Source organism: Pyrgilauda ruficollis, unplaced genomic scaffold (genome assembly GCF_017590135.1).
Source record: "Pyrgilauda ruficollis isolate IOZ18807 unplaced genomic scaffold, ASM1759013v1 scaffold37, whole genome shotgun sequence".
In the NCBI taxonomy this organism is placed as follows: domain Eukaryota; kingdom Metazoa; phylum Chordata; class Aves; order Passeriformes; family Passeridae; genus Pyrgilauda; species Pyrgilauda ruficollis.
Genome location: NW_024525156.1, coordinates 670,610 through 691,371, shown reverse-complemented (window position 1 = coordinate 691,371; position 20,762 = coordinate 670,610). Strand labels below are relative to the sequence as shown.

At 36.9% G+C, this 20,762-nt stretch overlaps 1 protein-coding gene across 4 annotated transcripts in view; it reads left to right on the top strand.

The window, feature by feature from the left end:
* The window catches only part of RPRD1A (regulation of nuclear pre-mRNA domain containing 1A), a 42,933-nt gene that overhangs the window by 9,149 nt on the left and 13,022 nt on the right, over window positions 1-20,762 (top strand). The window contains exons 2-7 of one of the 4 annotated variants that reach the window (XM_041475871.1): window positions 514-643; window positions 1,331-1,437; window positions 1,520-1,614; window positions 2,523-2,649; window positions 2,748-2,923; window positions 5,415-5,507. In XM_041475871.1, the coding sequence (XP_041331805.1) occupies window positions 514-643; window positions 1,331-1,437; window positions 1,520-1,614; window positions 2,523-2,649; window positions 2,748-2,923; window positions 5,415-5,486 (707 nt within the window). In that variant the 3' untranslated portion in view covers window positions 5,487-5,507. Of the gene's footprint in view, window positions 1-513; window positions 644-1,330; window positions 1,438-1,519; window positions 1,615-2,522; window positions 2,650-2,747; window positions 2,924-3,532; window positions 5,508-20,762 lie in introns of those variants that run through there. The other 3 variants (XM_041475872.1, XM_041475870.1, XM_041475873.1) reach the window with 3 other exon arrangements.

The window sequence follows — 20,762 nt, the reverse complement described above, 5'->3', positions numbered from 1 at the left end:
CTGAGTAAAATTCAGACTGAAAAGGAGGAGTTTCTTCAAATGAGTGATTGTGGATCTGTGAAGTGCCTCATCACAAGACTTCATGAGTGTAAGAAATTTAAGCAGGTTTAGAAGAAAGCTGAAGTACTTGGAAGAAATCCATGAAGCCGCCAAACAGGAATCATAAAAGGCTCAGGAAGACACCTGAAAATAGTTTGGGGATGGAGAACACTTTGGAATATCTGGGGATTTTTTTCTGTTTGTTTTTTGCACTAAATGGAAGTTGTGTCATACTATGAAGGAAGAAGAACTTGAACAAAGAGAGCAGAAAGGAGAGAAAACCCAATGAGTGACTGAAGTCTTTCAGAAAATACTGAAAATGTATAATGGTGTAAGCAGTAATGAAAACGGGAAAAACACACTTGATTTCAGGGTGTGGAGGAGTGGGTGTTTGTATTCTATATGAGCCTGGATACATAGGTATTAGTTGAAGGAAATAAAATGTCTAATTATTTTAATTTTTCTTTTTATTAGCAAAACCGAATAGGAAGCTGACATTCCTGTACTTGGCCAATGATGTCATACAGAACAGCAAAAGGAAAGGACCAGAATTTACAAAAGATTTTGCTCCAGTAATAGTGGAGGCTTTTAAGCATGTTTCAAGGTACAGTAAACTTGTGTGTGCAGTGTCCTTCACACTGCATTTGAGGGGCATTTAGAGAAGTCATCACTTGATGTCTTCTGGCCCATCTAGTTCTTCATGTGCTGTTTCTGTACTTGAAATCTTGTTAATTTCATTTATTCAGTGTTCTTGTGAACTTGGATAGTCTTACTACGGTTGGATAAAGTTTGATAGTAAATTCGTCAGCATTCAGTCCCTTTTTGCCTTGGAAGGCTGTTAACCTTCCAAGAAGAAAGAAACTAAGACTTGCTTACTGTCTGTGTTTATGTGCTACAACAGTTTGACATTTTTCATTACTGAGTGTTGCATGTTTTGTTTTTCCCCAGCAGCCTCTAATGTCATTGCATGAGGAAGCTAGAGTCTTGATACAGGATTATCTTCACAGTGATACACAGCTGTTGAAGCAACATAAACCTATTTGTAGCGTTTCCAGATTTAATTAATTAAAAAAAAAAAGATTAGGGTGTAGGCCCTTTTTTTTTTCATCTCCTTGCTAGGGCACATTGAACTGGTCTTTGCTAAAATGTGAATTTGTTATTTTCTGAGGTTATTTGACTTCTGATGCTTGGATATTGCTAAGATCTGTGAAGGTCTTTCTGTGAAAAGTAATTATAAAGCAGTCCTATACTTCTACCTATTGCTGATACTTGATTTTTTTCCTTGTAACAGTGAGTCTGATGAGAGTTGTAAGAAACACCTTGGCCGAGTGCTATCTATCTGGGAAGAAAGGTCTGTTTATGAAAATGATGTATTAGAACAACTTAGGCAAGCTTTGTGTAAGTATTTTGTGAGTGTATGAAGGTTCTGCCTCCTGTTTGAAATAGTACTTCCCTGACTGCTGTGTTTGTTTCCATTTAGATGGAGACAGAAAGGTGAGGAAGCGCACATATGAGCAGATCAAAGTTGATGAAAATAACTGTTCACCTCGAAGCTCTCCCACTGATCCTCCTCAGGTAAAAAGCATGTTTATAAAATTCTCTACTTACGTATGGTTTCATATAGAATTTTTCAGTTACTCTTTCTTTTTTTAATTTTTCAGTGAGGAACTGTTTCTGGGCAAGGGTGGCTACACCTGAGACTTAATAGTTTTTCAGCAGGGTATGCTGTAACTTTACGTATTTGACACTAAATCCAGATGTATGAACTGTATGTCCAGCTTTGTTCATGTCAGGATTTCAGCAGTAGTTTCTGCAATGCATTGAGTTCTCATTCAGTTTTCAGGGTAGTAGTAAAACATGTATTAGAATATAAGATTGTTATGGATTTATAAATAAAATATTTCCCGAAGTTTCACTCACAATGGCTGTGAAGAATTCTTGTCTGCCTAGAACTGTTACAGCTCTTCTAATTCTTGTGGGGTTTTGTTGTGGTATTGCCCTATCTCGAAAGGATTTTTGTTACAGCAAAGAACGACTGTTCTCAAGTCATCACAATTTAGTATGTTTCTCTGTAGCAGATATCTGTTCTGTGAACATCAGCCCTGCTTCCAGAAGAAGTGCACTGATACAGTCTTTTGCAGTAGTGAAGCAAAACAACAGGAAAAGTAATTTTAAAAAATGTATAATAAAATGAAAGGTACTGTAAAATAATCACTACTGTCAAGAAAGGTTTATAAGTATTCCTATACCAAGAATTTAAATGAAAAAGCTCTTGCAGAAAGCTGACCTTTAAAACTAGAAACACTGCAATGTTGTGCTGAGATTAAAGGTTTGGTTTTATTTTGTTTGACTCTAAAGGTGATACTGTAAATGCTGCTAAAATTACCATCAAATCAATACTACAAGCTTGTTGTACAATACTTCTGTTTTATTCTAGAATCTGTTTATTTAAACTAGTTCTCAATCTTGCATGCTTTTTTCAGACCACAGATCTCATTAGAGCATTACAAGAACTAGAAAATGCTGCCTCTGGGGATGCAGCAGTTCACCAGAGAATAGCTTCCTTGCCTATAGAGGTCCAGGATGTGTCCCTGTTAGACAGAATAACAGGTGAGGGTTGGGGGGCTGGTAACCAAAATGCTCTTCTAAGAACTTAATGGTACATAGTGGAATCACACTTTACCTGTTTTTCTCTGCTTGCTTTTTAGATAAGGAATCTGGAGAGCAACTTTCCAAAATGGTAGATGATGCATGTATGTTGCTGGCGGATTACAATGGCAGGTTGGCAGCTGAAATAGATGATAGAAAACAGCTAACTCGAATGTTATCAGACTTTCTCCGATGTCAAAAAGAGTTCCTTGCAGAGAAAGAACATAAGCTGGAAGTGCGTAATGTTTTGTTTTAGTCTCTTCTTCACTAAAGTTTGTTCTTGCAAATGTTTTTAGTTAGCCTGAACAACTTTTCTCTCCAAAGATAAATATTTTATTGCCACTGTTGTGTCTTTGCTTCCAGCATGTTAGTAACACATTGTTTGATTCTTATGTTCTAAACCTACTAAACCAGCTCTTTCTGCTTTTCAATCTTGGTTATACCTACGGACTTAGTTTTAGTAGTGCAGATAGGAGGTCTTATCCCTGGTGTTACAAACTTAATTCTTCATAGTGTCATTTTCTTTCCATGCTCTTTTAATTCATTTTTGTAAGTCTTAGTTATGTATTTGCTAAAGGATAAGAATTTTATTCCAGGTAACTGCAGCATATGGTCCCAACATTAATTACTCTTCAGGTTTCATCATATATGCCTGTCAAGAACATTTGCTTTCCCTAGTGGTTTATTTACCTTTATCTTCATAACTTGGATTCAGATTTTGTTGTGCTTTTTTTTCCTCGAAAATGCTGTTCATAATGTATTTGAAGTCATCATTCAGATCAGTTGTGTCATTCCTAGCCTACTCTTATTTCCTGACTTCCTTCCTTTCCTCTATGCCTCACAGAAAAGCAATTGATGAAGGTTCTTCCTGTCAACCTTACTGTGTTAATCCTGTGGGAAGAATATCAACCAGCTTCATGTAAGATAGATGGTATGCACAGTAGTGCTGATTTCAATAGCAACTGATCCAGCTGCATAATGGAACCTGGAAGATAAAAGAACAGGAAGCCTTAAGCTTTTCATCACATGCCCTACCTTCCCTGTGCCTGTGTAATGGGTTTGAAGGACAAGTTCCCACAATTTCATTGAAGGGCTGGTTGTCTAGAGGCACTGACTTGTTTATGTAGCTCATTACTAGCAGTTGCATCCTGTGTAGTTATGGTAGACTGCTGGGTTAGTGAGTTAGTGACAGTAAGGCAGTGACTTAGTCCTTCAGACAGATTTACTCTTCTGTAAAACAGGAGAGTTTAGTTTAAAAGAATATTAAATAGTAGCACAGCTGTGAACATATTCTACCCTTGTTGGTTGTTTTCAACAAATACAAACCAGTGTAATTTCCCAATATTGCTAGATCAGAGAATTAATAATTCTGAGAGAAAGCAATTGCATATTACTGGGCTGTTATGGTCTTTCACATGGTTTCTTGGCTGAATTATTTAGACTGCTAAAGAATTTAATTCTAATGTAGTATAATTTTCATTTTTGGACTAGTTTGAGATCTTTCTTTAAAAAGTAAGAGAGAGTCCTCAGTGTCTGTAGCAGCTTGTTTAAAACTGGTGAAGTCCTAGGATGTTGAACTACACTGTAAGAATGTTTTTAGGCTGATTAGTATGGCATAAATATGATTTCCTAATGCAGATCTACAAGCTAGGATGGTGTTAACCCAGTTACTAATAAAGGCCTTTGAGCCAAGAGATTTCAAAAAACAAGAACCTTAAAATGAAGTTTCTAAACTAGTGATGAGTGAAGTGACTTCATGCTCACTATCAGTAGTGCTTTTTTGTTTGGGAAGTAAAGTCTGATAAACATTCTGAAGTTCTGAAATGTAAGATTAGGATGTCTTAGTGGTGTTGTCTGTAGGGCTTGCTGACTTAGCACATGTAGGATTTATTTTGGTGATTAAGAAATGGAGATGAAGCAAGGACTCCCTGTTTTTAGCGATTTGGGAAATTCCATGGCTCAAATTGAACCTTGCTTCTTGGCTTCTCATTATAAATAGCACTGGGAGAGGGCCTGTCACGTATTCTTTGAGAATGTATTTCCCTGAACTAGCTGTCCCTAGGTTTTGCTTTTCAAGTTTCATTTCTGGTGAAATTAATTTGTTCCAGACAAGCTTGTTTCTTGTGTTCGACTTCTGGCTATTGATACTTTCCTGAGTATAACATAACCTCTCAGTTGTAACAGAAAGTCTTTATTTCTTCCTGAATTACTGTCACCAATCTGTGAGTATAATGCTGAGATCCTACCTTACTGATGCCTTACCCTACCAAACAGGTATAGTAAGGAACAAGTGGATGTATTCTTAGTTGAATCTAGAAATGTTACCTGATGTTAACTTTATTTAACAATTTGAATTGGCATTCCCAAAGAGTTGTCAGTAGCTTTTAGCATTAGGTAGAAGCTTTAGACCTAAATTTGCAGATCTTTTATCTTCTAAAGATAATTTACAGGTAAGTAATTTTGCATAACCAGTCTTTCCATCTTTCTTAATTTTGTAAGAATAAGAGTCTCTCTAATAGTTATTTCTGAAACAGAAGTGCGTGATTCCCATCAAATCAAGGTAATGTATGTGCTAAATCTTGACAGGAAATTTTGATAACAAGTAAATAATGTTATGTCTGCATCAAAAGCTAACTGTACTGCTCAGTAGGTGACTTTCTTAAGTATGTTTGGGGTAAGTAGTGGCATCTTTAACTCTTAAATTGTTTTCTTTAACTTCTGTCTAGCTTCTGTTGCAGGTGGTGGACATGGACCTATCTTCTAATGATCACCATCCATTAGTAAACACATCCTGCTAAAAATAAATTTAAGAATCAAAATCTTGCATTGTCTGTTGTTTTTGAAAACGTGAGGAGGAAGAACTCTGTAACTACTCATACCAAATCTCTGCTATTTTCATCTATATTCTCACAAGCATTACTGAGTTTATGCCTGAGACGGATAAGTATTTATCCAGTGTCATTTCTTTTTCCTGAAGACTAAAGTTTTCACATGGTTGTTCCTAAAACTCTCACATTCTTTCAGTGAAATAATTCAAAATTCCCAAGGCAGAAGTTGGGGGATTGCTTGCAGTGAAGCTGCCATTTCCAAAAGAAGAAAGCTGTGAAAACAAGACTTTTCAGCCTTTTGCTTTTTAACTTACACTGTTGGGTTTACATGATCAGAAATGAGAAGTGATGAATGTAGGACTTTTCCTTTACAAGCACAATAGAAAAACTTTCACTTGATTAGGTAACAGAGAAGGTGTGCTTTATAGTTGCACTTAGGCCCCTTTAGAACCCCCTTCAAATTTAGGATCGTACTAAGGAGTCTGTTCCCTTCACTTTTTGTAGTTTTAAAGCCGTATAAATATTTAAGGTTCAGTGTACTGTGGCTCCAGCTGGGATTTCTATCTAAGTAGCATTCTGTCTGTTAGAGAAAATGGAAATTTTACAGAAATATTTTTGTGGAACACTTTTTTTCTGAAGCCTTTGATGACTAATACCGTTCCTGTTTTCTACTACTTTGGTTGACTTTTCCCCTCTTTCCCTCTGTGTTGTTTATCCCTCCTATCTACCTGCCCATCCCCTAGTTTTTGAACAAAAATACTGGTTGGTCTCTTGGTGTCACTGAAGGATAAAATGAGATTTTTATGTTCTACAGGAACAAGGAATTGGGTACATAAATTGTTACCCATATCTGGGTTATCAGTTTGGCTCATGTCCTTTTGATTAGGCTGTCCTGTTATTTTAGAATTAATATGGCCTTAAAAGTGACATGAACAAGTACTTGATTTATTGTTCTCTCATGTTTCTTTGTGTTGACCTCTCCCTCCCACAGTCTCCTGGATTATAGAGTGATTAGTCTCTTACTAAATTTCAAATAAAAGTTTTGATAGTTGGACATCTTACGTGACTTATGAACAGGTGTGAGTAGGGGATCACAAGACACCATCTCACCTTCATTTTGACCTTACGGAAAGATGTAGTATTGTTACACTTAGCATATAGTGGATATACAGTTTCTTGCATGCTTCTATCAGTTTACCACTTTAAATTTGGTAATATCTTGTCACTAGATTCAAAGTTTTGTGAGGGAAGTGCTACTCGTGGAAGCCTGCTCTCATTTAGCAGTTTACATTTAATTAAAACACTTAATGGTGCTGTCTTGCATTTCTGATTTTCTGCAGCTCTGTAAGCAGTATTCATATTCTTACACTTACACATCTAGTTTTAATTATGATTGCTTAGCATATTGAGAGAATATGGTATGTTCAATGCACATTTATTTCATGATTCATCTTTTATGGCTCCATATAGCTTGACTTATCTTCCTAAAGGTTTTAATTTTGTCTTGGAATTTTATAGATACACAGCAAGCAGTTACCCTTGACTTTAGCTCTGGATTTCAATGACTTTTTTTTTTTTCCTGCTCAGTCACACTTAATGGTTTCAAATGTAGACAAAAATATTAAGCAAACCGTTTAGGGCTGGCAGTGATATAACAGGCCTCTTATCCTTAAGTTTTGTTTTACAATACCAAACTGGGTTGGTACTATTGTCTACTGTTGCCCTTCACCATAGCCTTCATGTTATCACAGGGTGTAGTGCTTTCCTTACTGGCTTTTTTTTTCCTTTAAACCCCTTGTTCATCCTTAGTATGTTAGTATGTCAGCTTTTTTTTGCTCAGTGACAGAGTGCTTAGGGTAATATATTCCATTATGCTTTGTATTTTTCAAGTCCACTTCTGGTGATTGGGATTAATTTCTTCATAACCTTGCAGTTGAGCACCTAAATTATTTTACTGAGCTTTGCTTGAAGGTTGGTTTGTAGGATGAGCCCTACATTCCCTTTTGTTATGGGGTGGAATTTGCAGCAGTGAAGGTGATCTACAACTCCATAAATGTGGCAGCAGCACAGTAACTCAAGTTGTTTTGGATTTGGAGCTGAGGAATTAACAGTTCAGTGATTACAGAACTGGTAACTGGAAGGTATCAGGAAGTGGTCAATAAGGTTCATCCAAACCCACTAGGACTGTTATAAGATCTTCTGATACATACTTGGTAACAGAAATAGTACCTGATAGTGGTACAAACAGATTCTGTTGTGTGATCTCTTGACATGATGAAGCATTGTATTCATTTTTCAAGATGGCAGCTTCAAAAATTGAAGCTGACTTGGCAGAGCTTCCAGTTCAGGTACTATATGACTTCTGCTGAAGGAAATCTTTTGAGTTGAGGCGCATATTCTTTCTTGGGCTGAGGAGAACATGACTTGGGATCTCTTCTTTTTATAACAAAGGGGGGAGAGCCTTCACTGAAATGACTTTCTTTCTCTAGTGGCCCAGTTCCAAGTAAGTTGCACTGCTTTTCAGATAAATGTATGTAGCTCTTCACCATCAGGAAAGAAATGTAGGGTAAAGATCTCTAATGGGTGTATTCTTTATGTTCTAGCTCTCCCTATCCTGCTGTATACGAAATGAAATGTAATTCAGAAACAGGCTGCTATGCTTAGATATTTGTGTACATTGGTTGAAATCCCTTGCTTATAGGTTGGCCATTTGAATGGGCACTTGAGAGAGTTTGTGTGGTGTAAATGCTTTATTAGAGTTTCACAGTGCAAATCTTTTACTGAATACCAGCACTGGGGTTGTGTTTTGTAAAAACCAAAACTAAATTTCGGTAAGATCAGTAGTTTGGATTATCTACCCAAAGGTGACTGGGGAGAATTAAGTGATCACTGAAATAGTAATTTCTCCTTAAGGTTTATTTAGTTAGAAGTTAAGGTGAGGGGATGTTTAAAATAAGACATAGGGTTGCATCTCTTACCTGCAGTGGTAGTAGGCTTGCTAAGTGTTTTTCCAGGTTGCTGACCTCTCTTTCAGATGTGGTTTCTTACCTTCCGTAAGCACTTTTTTCAGTGACGGAAGATAAACTTGTAGAGTTTTGTAGAAGTAATTTGCAAGACTAGTGTAGAACAGCAGCCCTTATGTTCTTAACATAAGCAAAGTGAAATGGTCAGTGCATTTTGTTCCCTTGTGTTATAGCCATTCTGTAAGAATAATGCTAATTTGACCTGCTTTCATAACAAACTTATAACCTCTCTGTACTTGAGCAATAAATATACTTCTTTCATGAAGTGACTTACTGACTGCAGCCTCAGATATCATAGTATAGAGCTACTCAGTTTGTACCTCAAAGATTAGACTTCACAGCTCAATGTTGTCATTCAGAGCAGCAGAAACACTTGAAGGCTTCCTCCTTTTAAATTGACTTGCCACATATTTGCATATAAATCCTGGCTTGCCTAGGTAGAACTTGCTGTTTGTTTGTGAGACTTCTAGCCAGAATGTTCCTGGCTATTGCCAGCCAAAAACTTCATACTGTTAACCAAAATGAATGGATCTATTTGTGTCATCCTCAGAAGAACAAGTTTTGCAGGTATGTAAAACCTTGTGCAAACATCTGAGATGATGGGAAATTGTAAAGAGAATAATCAGTGCTCTAACTTAAGTTTTTTGAAGGATAGCTGTAGATTAGCAAGTGACTTTTCTGTAGTGTATTCTGCAGTAGATATTTCCTTTGCTTTGATCAGGAGTTTGCTGGACTAAAAAGAAAACCTGGATATAAGAAAATTATGTAGGAAATACTGATACAGTAGTGCCTGTTTATGTCGGTAGTAGCAGTGAGATTTTTCAAGTTCAAACTACCTTTTCTGCAAGCCTTAATTTCCAACAGTAATGCTGTTGTTTAAATATTTTTGTTAAAAATGTGATGTTTGTGTTGCTGAACTTAATACATTTAAAGATTTTTAAATCTGTATTCTGAATACAAAGTAGAAGTGTAAACCCTGGTTGTATCCCTCCCACAATTAGAAGCTTTTGAAGTTATTTGTTGAAGCAGCTATAAACTCTAAATAGGTACATAAGACCATACTGAATCGTAGGTAGTCATTCTAGGCAGACTAAACATTAGTCTTTCTGCATTGGAGTTACTAAGGAAATATTCATAATCTAGTTTCAAAAAACCCTTAATGTTAAGGATGAAAAGGGAGACGGAAGGGAGCGTGTTGGAAAGCTCTGCTTCACAGTTTGAGATGACTTGTATGAAAAAGCTGAATCAAAATATGTTGCTTTAGCTAATGTCTTCTTGTAGTTTCATTTAATATTAAAATAAGCCCATGTGAATTTGAAGATAATTGCAGTTGACTCAACAGCAGTGTTCCTTAGAGTTCTCTGTAAATAGTGTCCACATTAAGGCCTGTGTTGTTGGGTTAATACTCAAAAGTTGTTTTACAACTTTTAGAGTTTAATTTTTTTAATTTATTTTAATTTTTCTGTTATCACTAAGATCTAGAAACTTATAAATAAGGGGGTTTTTGGCTAACAAGCTTCTATGTGAAGTTAAAAGGAAGCACCATGCTCAAGTTATACTTTGCTATGACCTATAACGGTAGTTACATTCATTTGCTGCATTTTTGATAATTTGCTTGGTTGATTGGAAGGGCTGTGAGAACTGCTTGTAGAAATCTCTGACAGAATAAAGAAAAAAAATGGCTAGAACATCAGCCTGCTTTTTCTCAGCCTTGCTGAAACAGCGCAAAACAGATTTTATTCCACAGCCAACTTCTGATGTTTTCACTCAAAACCACTCCAGTGTTACATAGACTAAGAAATTTGTGTAATATCCAGTGTAGAACATAGTGGCACTCATGCTGTTGTAAACAGAGCTGATACCTTTTTGGGAATTTGAATGTACACAACAAGGAAAGTCTTCAGGTGGACACCGAGTAGCTGTGAGGTGGCATTTAAAGAAAATATGCATCCAGTTACTGTGGATTTTTGACAGAGTGGTGATATCTCACTGTTCCCACATTTACATAGGAAAATAATGAATCATCTTACATAGTGGTCTGAGGTAGCAAATACTGTCAGAGCCTATTAGTGAAATAATGTATGGCCTTTTATGTTGTATTTAAAGTCGGCATAAGGGAAAGTAAGAAATGTTAACTTGCACAAAGTGATTAGGAAGTATAGGTGCCATCTTCACGACTAAAACCTGTTTGTGTTTGAAAAAGCATTAATGAGAGTGAAATATTCCTAGTTTTCAATCGACATTTGGTAGTGTATGAGAACAGTGCACTTTTCCATGTGGGTTTTTTGTTTGTTTGGCTTTTGTTGTTGCTTTTTGGGTTTTGTTATGGGTTTTTTATTTTTTTTCTTTAAGCCCAGAGCTTTAATTGAAATTTGTCTACTACTAAGCCCATCAGTTATGGGTAAAACGTCACTGGAAATAAGAACATTCAAGAATACATACGAATTTTTCATCAGATCAGAATAATTTTTAGTTTTCATAATTTTGTTGTCAAAATTGAGCTAATGAATCAAAATGAAGAAGTTAGTAGTTGAACTGCTTTAATTGGGAACCAAAGCTATTCTGTTTTCTTAAATTAATTATGATCTTCTGTAATGATGGTACTAAACTAGTCACAGGGTTTATTGTGATGTTGCTGACAACATCCATCTCTTCAGCTAAGGCTAAATGTAGAGGGTGGGAATACTCTTCAGTAGGACTCACAGTGAAACTGAATTTTACAAATCAAAACCACCAAAGCACCACAGTTACACTAATGTCTTCATATAGTAAACCTGGGGAATTCAACCTTCAATATATCCAGACTTTTAAAATAAAACTAGTTAATCCTTATTCCTAAAAAACTTAGAGAATAGTAGGCCACTTCATGGTGCAGTAGGTCAAGAGAGAAGCTGAAGACTCTTAGGTAACTCTGTATCTTTCTGTTAAAGCTCATTGATGAAATACAGAACTTTGGGTAATGTTTCCTTTCAGGTAGTAGCAACTGTAGTTTAGTTTTTCCCTTGGCACCTTATTTCAAAATGTGTTAGGAAGTTGGGTTACTTTTTTCATACCTGGATTCCTCTCATTGGTTGGGATATGGTACATGTGTCTGCAGAGTGGAGAGAACAACTTGGAAAGTGAGTTGAGGCCGAGGACAACATGTTGAAACGCCAGCTCTCTTTGACTGTCATTTGGAGCTGTATGAGTAGTTATTCTGGGCAGTGTGATGTAAGAGCAGTTGATGCAGTTTTAGCAGCAGTGAGAAAACAATGTATCCCACAGCTGTTGTTGCTGAGAATATTTCTTGGCCAGGAAGAAATGGAAGTTTCAGGGAGTACTCACCACCACACCTGTTAAGTGTGTAAAGTGGTTCTTACACTTGCCTTAAAACTTTATTGTAAACTAAAGGGATAGTCGGAGTACATTGACTTTTGCATTTGACTGAAGCAGTTGTGATGTTTTTCAGTTCTGCCAAAAGTAAAGAATATTGTATTAATCTAATATGTAGTAGGTAAAGTTTTTCCACTGCCAAACTGTAAAGTTTGAAATGCTGTGGACTAAAATTGGTTGAAATATGGAGGAGCAGAATGCAGAGAAACAACTCAGGATGATCTATAAATCCCATAAATTAACTCCATGTTGTCTTGGAATTCCATTTTATTTGTATAGAATGAAGATGTATCTCTGACATAAAAAGTGCATAAAGTTGACTTTATTAGAGAGGGCAGAATGTTTTTGTAGTATTTCTCAGTTACTGCTGGCACTGATTGGCAGAAGAGGAAAGAGTGAGTTGCAGTTACATAAGGCTTACGGGTATTGTCCAATTTCCTGTGAGACTTGACTGTTGCAGTTATGCTGCCAGTCATATAAATTCTTTCCTTTGGCAGGGAAACAATCCTAATTATTTAGCTCTTAAAAGTTTGAAGAAATTACTTCTGTGAATATGTAAAGAGAAGAGTGGCCCAGAGGAATGTTTCAGTAACTCTTCTCCCCTCAGTCTACCCTAGTCAGCCTATGGAACATGGAACCAGCTGTAACTTCCACTGCTCTTTGCCACGACAGTAGGTGATGTAGAAGACATCAAGGAATATTGGGGTGGAAAGGGGAGAGTTGGAGGATGCACACTGACTGGGAGCTACTGTGGGATTGAACTAACTGGGATGAAGCTAGAACATTTGGCACTACTATGGATGTAAAATAATTGTCTGAAATAGTAGCATTGAAACAATGTTTCTCTGAAAGTAACTAATCTAAGGAGCCAGTATTTGAGGTGTTCTTTCCCAATACCACTAGCTGTTTTATTTTCTTGCCTGATCCAGTATTACATTTCTTTTTTTTCACAAAAGCATCTTTATTTAATTTCTTTCATCTGTGAAACTGGCATCACAGCAGATTCTTATATTCTGACTGGGTAGGTAATTTAGAAATATATTATGAATTCAAATTGATTATGAAACCCCCTAATCTTATGCACACTATGATGATAACCCTATGATGATAACCCTATTATCTACTAGAGTACACCCCTTCATCACAAAAAGAAGAAAAAACTGCTGTTTACAACTTTTTGAATTTGAATAAGTTGTTCGGAATTTGAAGTGAGATGGTGCATACTTAAGTGAAAACATTTGGAACATTTTGTTAGTATCAAAAAGGAATTTTGGTTTCTTCTTTTTCTGCACTTCTACATTACCAAACTGGAACGGATGCACTTTAAGTCAGTGTAGTGAGGATGGTATTTTTGAGGGCCATGGGTAGGAGAGGAATACACTGCAAAGTTTTAGGCAGAGACAAATTTGTTACATTTTGTTTAGTGGAGGAAATCAGGACTGATGAGATAAAGGACTGTTAAGAACATTATCTACCCCAGGCCTTCTCTCCCTGAATCAGGCTTGTTTCTCAGTGCAGAAGAGATGCTCTCTCTCCATAGTTAATGTTCCATAGTATACACATAATTTTTAAATTAGGGTGAGAGAAGTAGGAGAAATGCCACATGCTTTTTAAAATAATTGTAGACCTTACCATAGCTGTGCACCAAGGTGCTGGGATATTCATCGGTATTTCATTGGATTATCTAGCACAAATCCTGAAGTATTCAAAACTATTTTGTGAGTCTCTGATTTAAGTGTAGCCTGATGTAAACAAGTAGATAGAAATCACTGTAAAATTTAACTTTTGAACTTCCCAAAAGTTAGACATTTCCTTCTGTGTTTTGGCGTTTTTTGGGTTTTTTTTTTGATCCTTCCTCCTGTGCATCCAAACGAGAGTTTTTGTTGCCCTGTAGCTGTGTGGAGAATTGGTTTTTGTAGTCAGCATATGCAACAGTTTTAAAGCTCAGCTGCAAGCAGAATTTAGGGTAGAAAATGTATAGTGGCTGCTTAGTACATTGAAAGACAGTCAGATTTGAAGAACAGAATTGAAAATTGGAGATAGCATTCAGCCTTGAGTTCCACCCTTCAAAAGACCATTATTTTAAGGTCAGTTTCGAAAATAGAGCTTGAAGAACATGTCAAAAGTAGCAATAAAATGTGAAGAGGCCTGGAGAACCAAGATTGACATCTGACTGTGATCCTACATGTTAAGTTAGCTTATTGGGCTTTATTTCCTCAATGTTAGGTTGTCATGACCATTTCCCATTCCTAATTATGTACTTCTTCCTTTGTTTTTCATCAGTCAGTATCAGAGGTTCATTTTACTCCAGCTCAAATAGTTCATTGGACAGCAAAGGAAGTAGAGGGATGTCATTGTTTGTTTTTACCACAGTTATTTATGCCTTTAAACAGTTCTCAGATTTTATGTGGAACACTGAGCTCCTTACAACTTCTTTATACCAAGCCTTAGAACCATCATGTTCTCAGTAAATGTGAGCCCTTTGATCCCGAAGAAGGTAGAAGGCAGGAGACAGCAGATGGTGTAACTCCCCCGAGTGTTACACTTGGCAGTGTTTCAAAAATACAAAGTTTTGATGTAATTTATTTCTAGGTTGCTAGTAGCTACCAGAGTAGGAGGAATGATTCTGCAAAGGCAGTAGATATGAAATCAGTAATTTTCTGCATCACATCCCTATTTGCTAGTTGTAATGACCCATCACTTTATTTTTTTCTTTTGTGCACTGTCATTTATTCTGCATTCTCAAACCATGGGCACCAAACCAGAGACCACTGAGAACACTGCATTTATAGAGAATCTCCTTTTTCTCTGCATCCCTCCGCCTTGTCTTTGCTGTCCTACACATCCAGACTCAACATTGAAAGCTGGAGCTCTTCATTGCCCAAGATTTCAGAGTATAAAGGCGAAGCCAAGGTTAAATTCTAAATGTGTTTTAGAAACATAAAATTTCTCATACTAAGTTACCTGTTTTCTGGTGGAGATAATTGACATCCTTCAGCTATAGTGAACCATGGGCAAAAGGTGGCAGCTGTAGCTCAAAAGGCCAGCATATTTGATAGATAAATTTGGTGAGCTGTGCCATCGTCAACTTTATTTTGGCATATTTGTCATCCAGAGGAAATCAGGGTTTTTGTTAAACTGTTACTCAGCACATAGCTTCCAGACATATCTGTTTAGTCTTACTCATCTATGATTCCATAATAACCAGTGTGAGAGAGATGCTGGATGAGTGCCAGTAGATCATGGTTTCCTCTTTCCTCAATTTCTGTCTTCCACTGACACAACTTCTGTTGTGACAAATTTTTTGTTGCTGCTGTTTTGTTTGTTTGTTATTTTTTTAATGGTGGTACATTAAACAGTCGTTAGTTTTACATGGTTTGAATCTAGGAGATGTACCACTGTAATTAGTATTTTATATGCTGATTGTTTAAACAAAACAATTTAGCATGCCATCGTGAAAGCCAGACATTTCTTCTGTTTGATGTCACAGGTCATGTAGTGAATGGAGTGCCCTTTCCAGTAGAGAAATGTGTCATAGGATGATATTAGATGCAGCTTCTGTAGAGGGCATTAAATTCTGTGTGTGTGTATACCTGTTGTTTGCTTTCTCGGTGATAACACAACACCTACACTTAGCTTATCTGAAAATGTAGGAATGGAAGGTCCCTATTTATAATATTATTATGTGTGGAAGAAATCAAGCATTCTTGCTCAAGCAGTGTTATCAAGCATTCTTGCTCAAGCAGTGTTATCTCACAGATGTTTTATACTCAGGCTGAAAGATTGTGGAATAAAGCAATGATGCAGGTGCAAACCCAAAGCAGAAAGTACAGTCACTACACATAGGTTTGGTTTTGAGAACCTGCCTGAGCTTCTTCAGGCAACACATTCTATTCCTGGTTTTCTGGATTCCTTCTTGTACAATAATGCTGTCTTAGAACACAGAAGCAAGAAATTTAAAATGGCTAGGCTATCCTCCAGACAGTAGTGTTTAAAACACGACTCCTTTGGTTTCCTAGCTAGCTTCTCACCTGTAATTTATATGGATTGTTAATGCATTCCCTTACTTATTAGTGCCTGTAAGGGGAAGTCATCCATACCATCATTGAAAATGTAATCTGCAGCTGTTTTGTACCCATGTTCTCAGCATTTCTAGAAAAGAGCACCTCGAAAATTTTTTACCTTGTGGCTGATTAGTGTCTTCTGCTTTATGCAAAGAGAAGAATAGAGTTTTCCGGAACACCAGGGTCTTCCTTTTTTTTCCCAACCCCACACACCAGTAGAGTTGTTGAGCTTTGTGCTTAGTCCTTGAGTATCAGAAGGATGTTGCTTTATTATTTGGCTAATCACTGTTGTTAATATTGGATCATGCAACTGCTTTTAAGCCAGTTGAAAATGGTTGTGTTGATCCGTATGTAAATCACAAAATTATTAGCATAACTTTTTTCAACTCTAACAGTTTAAGATAGAGAAGATTCCTGTCACTGCTGACTAGGAGCATCTCACATATTCTGTTAGTGTCCTCTGCGCTCTGTGTGTGCATACGCAAGTCAGCAACTATCCTAGCCCCAAGTCCTTGAAGCCATGCTCAATAGCAGCTGCTGTAGTTAGTGGAAAATTGATGTTCTTATGCAGCATGATCAGAAAAATTTTACATGCTCAATGGCAGCCATAGGTTTCTACCTTGTGTTTCTGTTAAATAGTAAGCAATAATTCTTAAGTTTCTGAGGGTAAATCCGTATGTGGCTGTAGAGTAATCATGGTCACTTGAACTTTGGGTTGGGATTTACCTGAAAGTATTCATTGTCTTCTGAAGACTGAATAGCTAACATCCAGTTAGGTACATAACTAAAATAGCAAGAGACTTTACAGAAACTACTCTTAAATATATCAAGAGTAATAAAGACTGATGTTCATAATGTAGGTTTTACAATCTTCAGTTATAAAATGGTGAGTGCAAAACAGATTTGCATCTTTCAATGTAATTTATAAAGGCTTACCATTTAAGAATATATACTTTTAATTTAAGAAGTCATAAATTTATTACGAGATTTAAGACTTACAACATATTTATTTTCTTCATGCCAGCCAGTGCCCAAATTTCAGTAGGAGGAGGTTGCTGGAAAATACTGAATTTCATTAGAGCTCTAGTGAAAACAAAGCTACTGGTGGAAAACAAACATGTACATACAAACTGTTGTGAGGGTCTGCAGGCAGGCTCTTAGTGCTGCAGTGGGAGGGAGGAATACTGCGCAATTCTGAGAATGCTGCAAGGTCCAGAGTCTCACTGAAATAATTTCCTCAGGAGACACATTCTTCATGTTCCTCAAAATGTTTAATGGCAGACAAGCTTTCAGGAGAGACATTCTTCATGTTCCATTCTTCATGTTCAAAATGTTTAATGGCAGACAAGCTTTCTCTTCTGCTGCTGCATACAGATGTACTTGTTAAAGCATGTTGCTCACTTTTTCATGGCACATGTGTGATTAACAGTGCTTTTTCTTCCAACATTGCAGTACCTAGCATGCTTTTATGTAATGTCACGCAGCTTTTGCCATGTTGCACAATGAACTTTCTCCTCCAAACTTGTTAATTTGGAAACATAATGAAATATGTCCTACACAGTTGCAGCTTTACACCTACACATGAATTATTGTGGGGAGAGTTTTTATTTGATCCTGTGGTGTTGACTCTTCTTGATAAGGTAGCTATGAGCAAGTCACTTTGCCTGAACAGTGGCAAAAAGATGATTTTGGTTTCTGGTTTTTTTTAGCTGTGGAAGTGGGGGACAAATGTGTCCTTTCTGTTCTAACAGCAGGTACTTGCCCTTTCAGCAGGGGTTCCTCTTGCTATTTTGCACCATCAAAAACCAGCTAGAGATGGCTGGGGGTCACTGAGGGACTCATTTGGGCCATTGAGCCCTTCAGCCTGTGGTGCCTGGCTAGCCTGTGTTTGAGGGGTGTCAGTAGAGAAACTACCTTTTACTTTATAAGGCAAGCCCTTTAAAATTTTTTTAAAAATTTGAAATGCATTGTGACTTGTATGGTTACTCTTTAAGATGGTATCTTGTGTGCAAATCTTTACATTTTATTTTAAGTCATGGCCAAATAGTAAATAATTCTGTTATGTTTCCCACCCTACATGAAGAAATGTTGCCTTTTCCCTTGACATTGCACTGCAGAGTAACAGAAAAGTGGCACACCAAGGCCTAATACTCAATCCCTGTACCTCATAGCAGGGTGGAAACATATACCCAGATGGCATTTGTGTAGCTCTTAATAAACACACACTCCAGCCTGCCACAGATCATGTCCAGCACACCAGAAATCTTAAACAGGTCTTGCTTGACAGGCAGATTTTGCTGTGCCAGCCAGTCAGTCCAGCTCTTGCCTGAACAGAAGCTGCAGGTTCAGACCTGCTGGTTTTGTTTCCCTAGTCATCAGATGCTGGGTGTACTTTATTTTTCTTTCAGACTTCACATTTCCAAGAGATCTGGAAACATGAGTTTCCTTTAAGGCTGTGGAGAGACCAGCCTTAAAGGTTTTAAGAGCAAGTGGGGCTAGACAATTAATAAAAAAGTTCTTAAATTGCTATACTAGCCGTATATACTGGATTTGTATTCAATTCAGTTTGCCACCATGGTAGGCCGTTTTCTGCAGCAAGAATGCTGTTTCCATTGCTACTTCAGGTCTTGTTTTCTGAGGGAATTTGAAGCAGCTTACCAGTGAAATGAGACAGATGTCATTACTTTGGACGTTAATTTGTACAGCAAATCTGCTAAAACCCTGTTTCTAAGACATTGTCAGGAAAACCGACTTTTTAAAAGAGAGGTTGTACAAGTTCTTATTTTAGGCTGTGCAACTGGAAGTAGAGCCTGAGGTTTTATTTAGAACACTTTGTGCAAATTTAAAGCAGTATCAAGTTTGTGAGAGCAGATTTAGTGTGAATAAGAGAGAAGATTGAAGTGTCTGTCATGTAAGAAACCCAGGGTAATGAACTTGGTGAAAATATACCTAAGTGATTTGCGTTTTGACATGCAAGAAGCACATGGCAAAAAAGGGAATTTAAGTGATTTACTACTTTGTATAATTCTGTTTCTTTTGACACTGTGTAAACATGAAGACCTAAGGAATTCCTTGCATCATTTGCTTTTTTTCCCCCCAGTAACAAGTTCACTGAATTACTCATGATTTTGTTTGCAAATAGCTTAGTAGTAAATTACTGTAACAGCATTTAACTTACTATGTTTGCCTCTTGACCTGATCTTCCAAGGTCATTTTTCCACAACTGGATGGGAATACAGACATACAGACAGACATACAGGATGGAAACCCCCACAGATACTCCTAGAGTTCCATATAAACCAGGATAATGATTTTAAAGATCATTTTAGTGAACTGTAGGTGGCTTGAATGAAAGAAAGGTGCTTTAAAAAGCTAAGATATTTTATATTGAAATGATGTTGCAGCACTAAGCCTGACGAGTTCAATAAATGTTTGGACAATGCTCTCAGGCACAATGGTGTGACTCTTGGGGATGGTCCTGGGTAGGAGTTGGACTCAGTGATCCCTGTGAGTCCCTCCCAACTCAGCAGATTCTGTAATTCTGTGATTGCTAACCTCTGATACATGTTTTATCAGTAGATCAGAGAAAGATGTGCATTAGTCAGGTTATTGCAATCTGTAGGCTTTTGGGAGCAATATAGTTCATAATGGGAAAGAAGAGTTGCAAAAACCACTATAAATATATTTCCTTGTTCTTTTTAATGTTGTTTACTTGTTCTGTGTTCTGCTCTCTCTCTAGGCCTTTTTTTTCCTCTGATTTCTCATAATTTCTTCCCTGACAACTTCTTTTTACATCTTTTTATTATAAGATAAAACCAGCTATTTGAGCAATTTGGAATTGAGTAAAAAACATAAAAAAACATGTAGGTGTGCCAAATTTGCTGCCTGAAATTGGTTGATTGATAAGGGACTTTTTCATTGTGAATTTTTCTTGGAATTGTTCTGTGCTCTCTATTGGCATCACTTTTCTAAGGCAGTTTTTTCTAGTCATAATATTTTAATACTAAAGCTTGATGGTAAGCATTTCTTTAAAACCACTTTTTTTCTACAGTTCTTTAAATTATAGTTCTTGTATCTATGTGCATTTTTGGAAAATTTAAATTATGATTCTTATTGGTCGTGGAAGAGGTGCAGTTGTTGTCTTGCTTCACACATGGTAGAATTTTCACTGGAGATACTCCCACAGGGTGTTTGAGGGGCAGGTAAATCAGAATATCTATTGCTGTTGTGTAGTTCTCCTTTCCAGCTTTATCTTTCTTATGTTCCCATCTCCATTGCTCAACACAGCATCTGAAATATCTATTTCACACAAAATGACAGAAAAACACAGAAATCACCATGCAGCATTTCAAGAATTTGTCTTACAGAATTGCTCTAATTAGTCATGTAAACTATAGTTTCAGTTATCAGTTGATACTGAGCATATTCAGCTGCCATTAGACAAATCAGGCCTGGGAATGCTTATCTTTGAGCTGTAACTTAACGCTCCTCTTGAGAATCCATGTATATAAAATGGATGGTTCAACCTACTTAATGAAGGTGTGAGAATGAGTTGACAAGTGTAATATGAAACTGTCTAGCTGATAAAATTCATTAGAATGTTGGAAACAAACACATATTGGATGACCTGTAGCATTTCTTGACTTCCTTTGAGAACTATCCATTAAAAATCACATGTTGTTAAAGTAAGACTGTTTTGATATTTAGGGTGGCTGTCTTTCACAGCTCTTTGTTTGGGTTGGATTGGCATAATTTATGAACTTGAAAAAGATTGACATGAATTATTA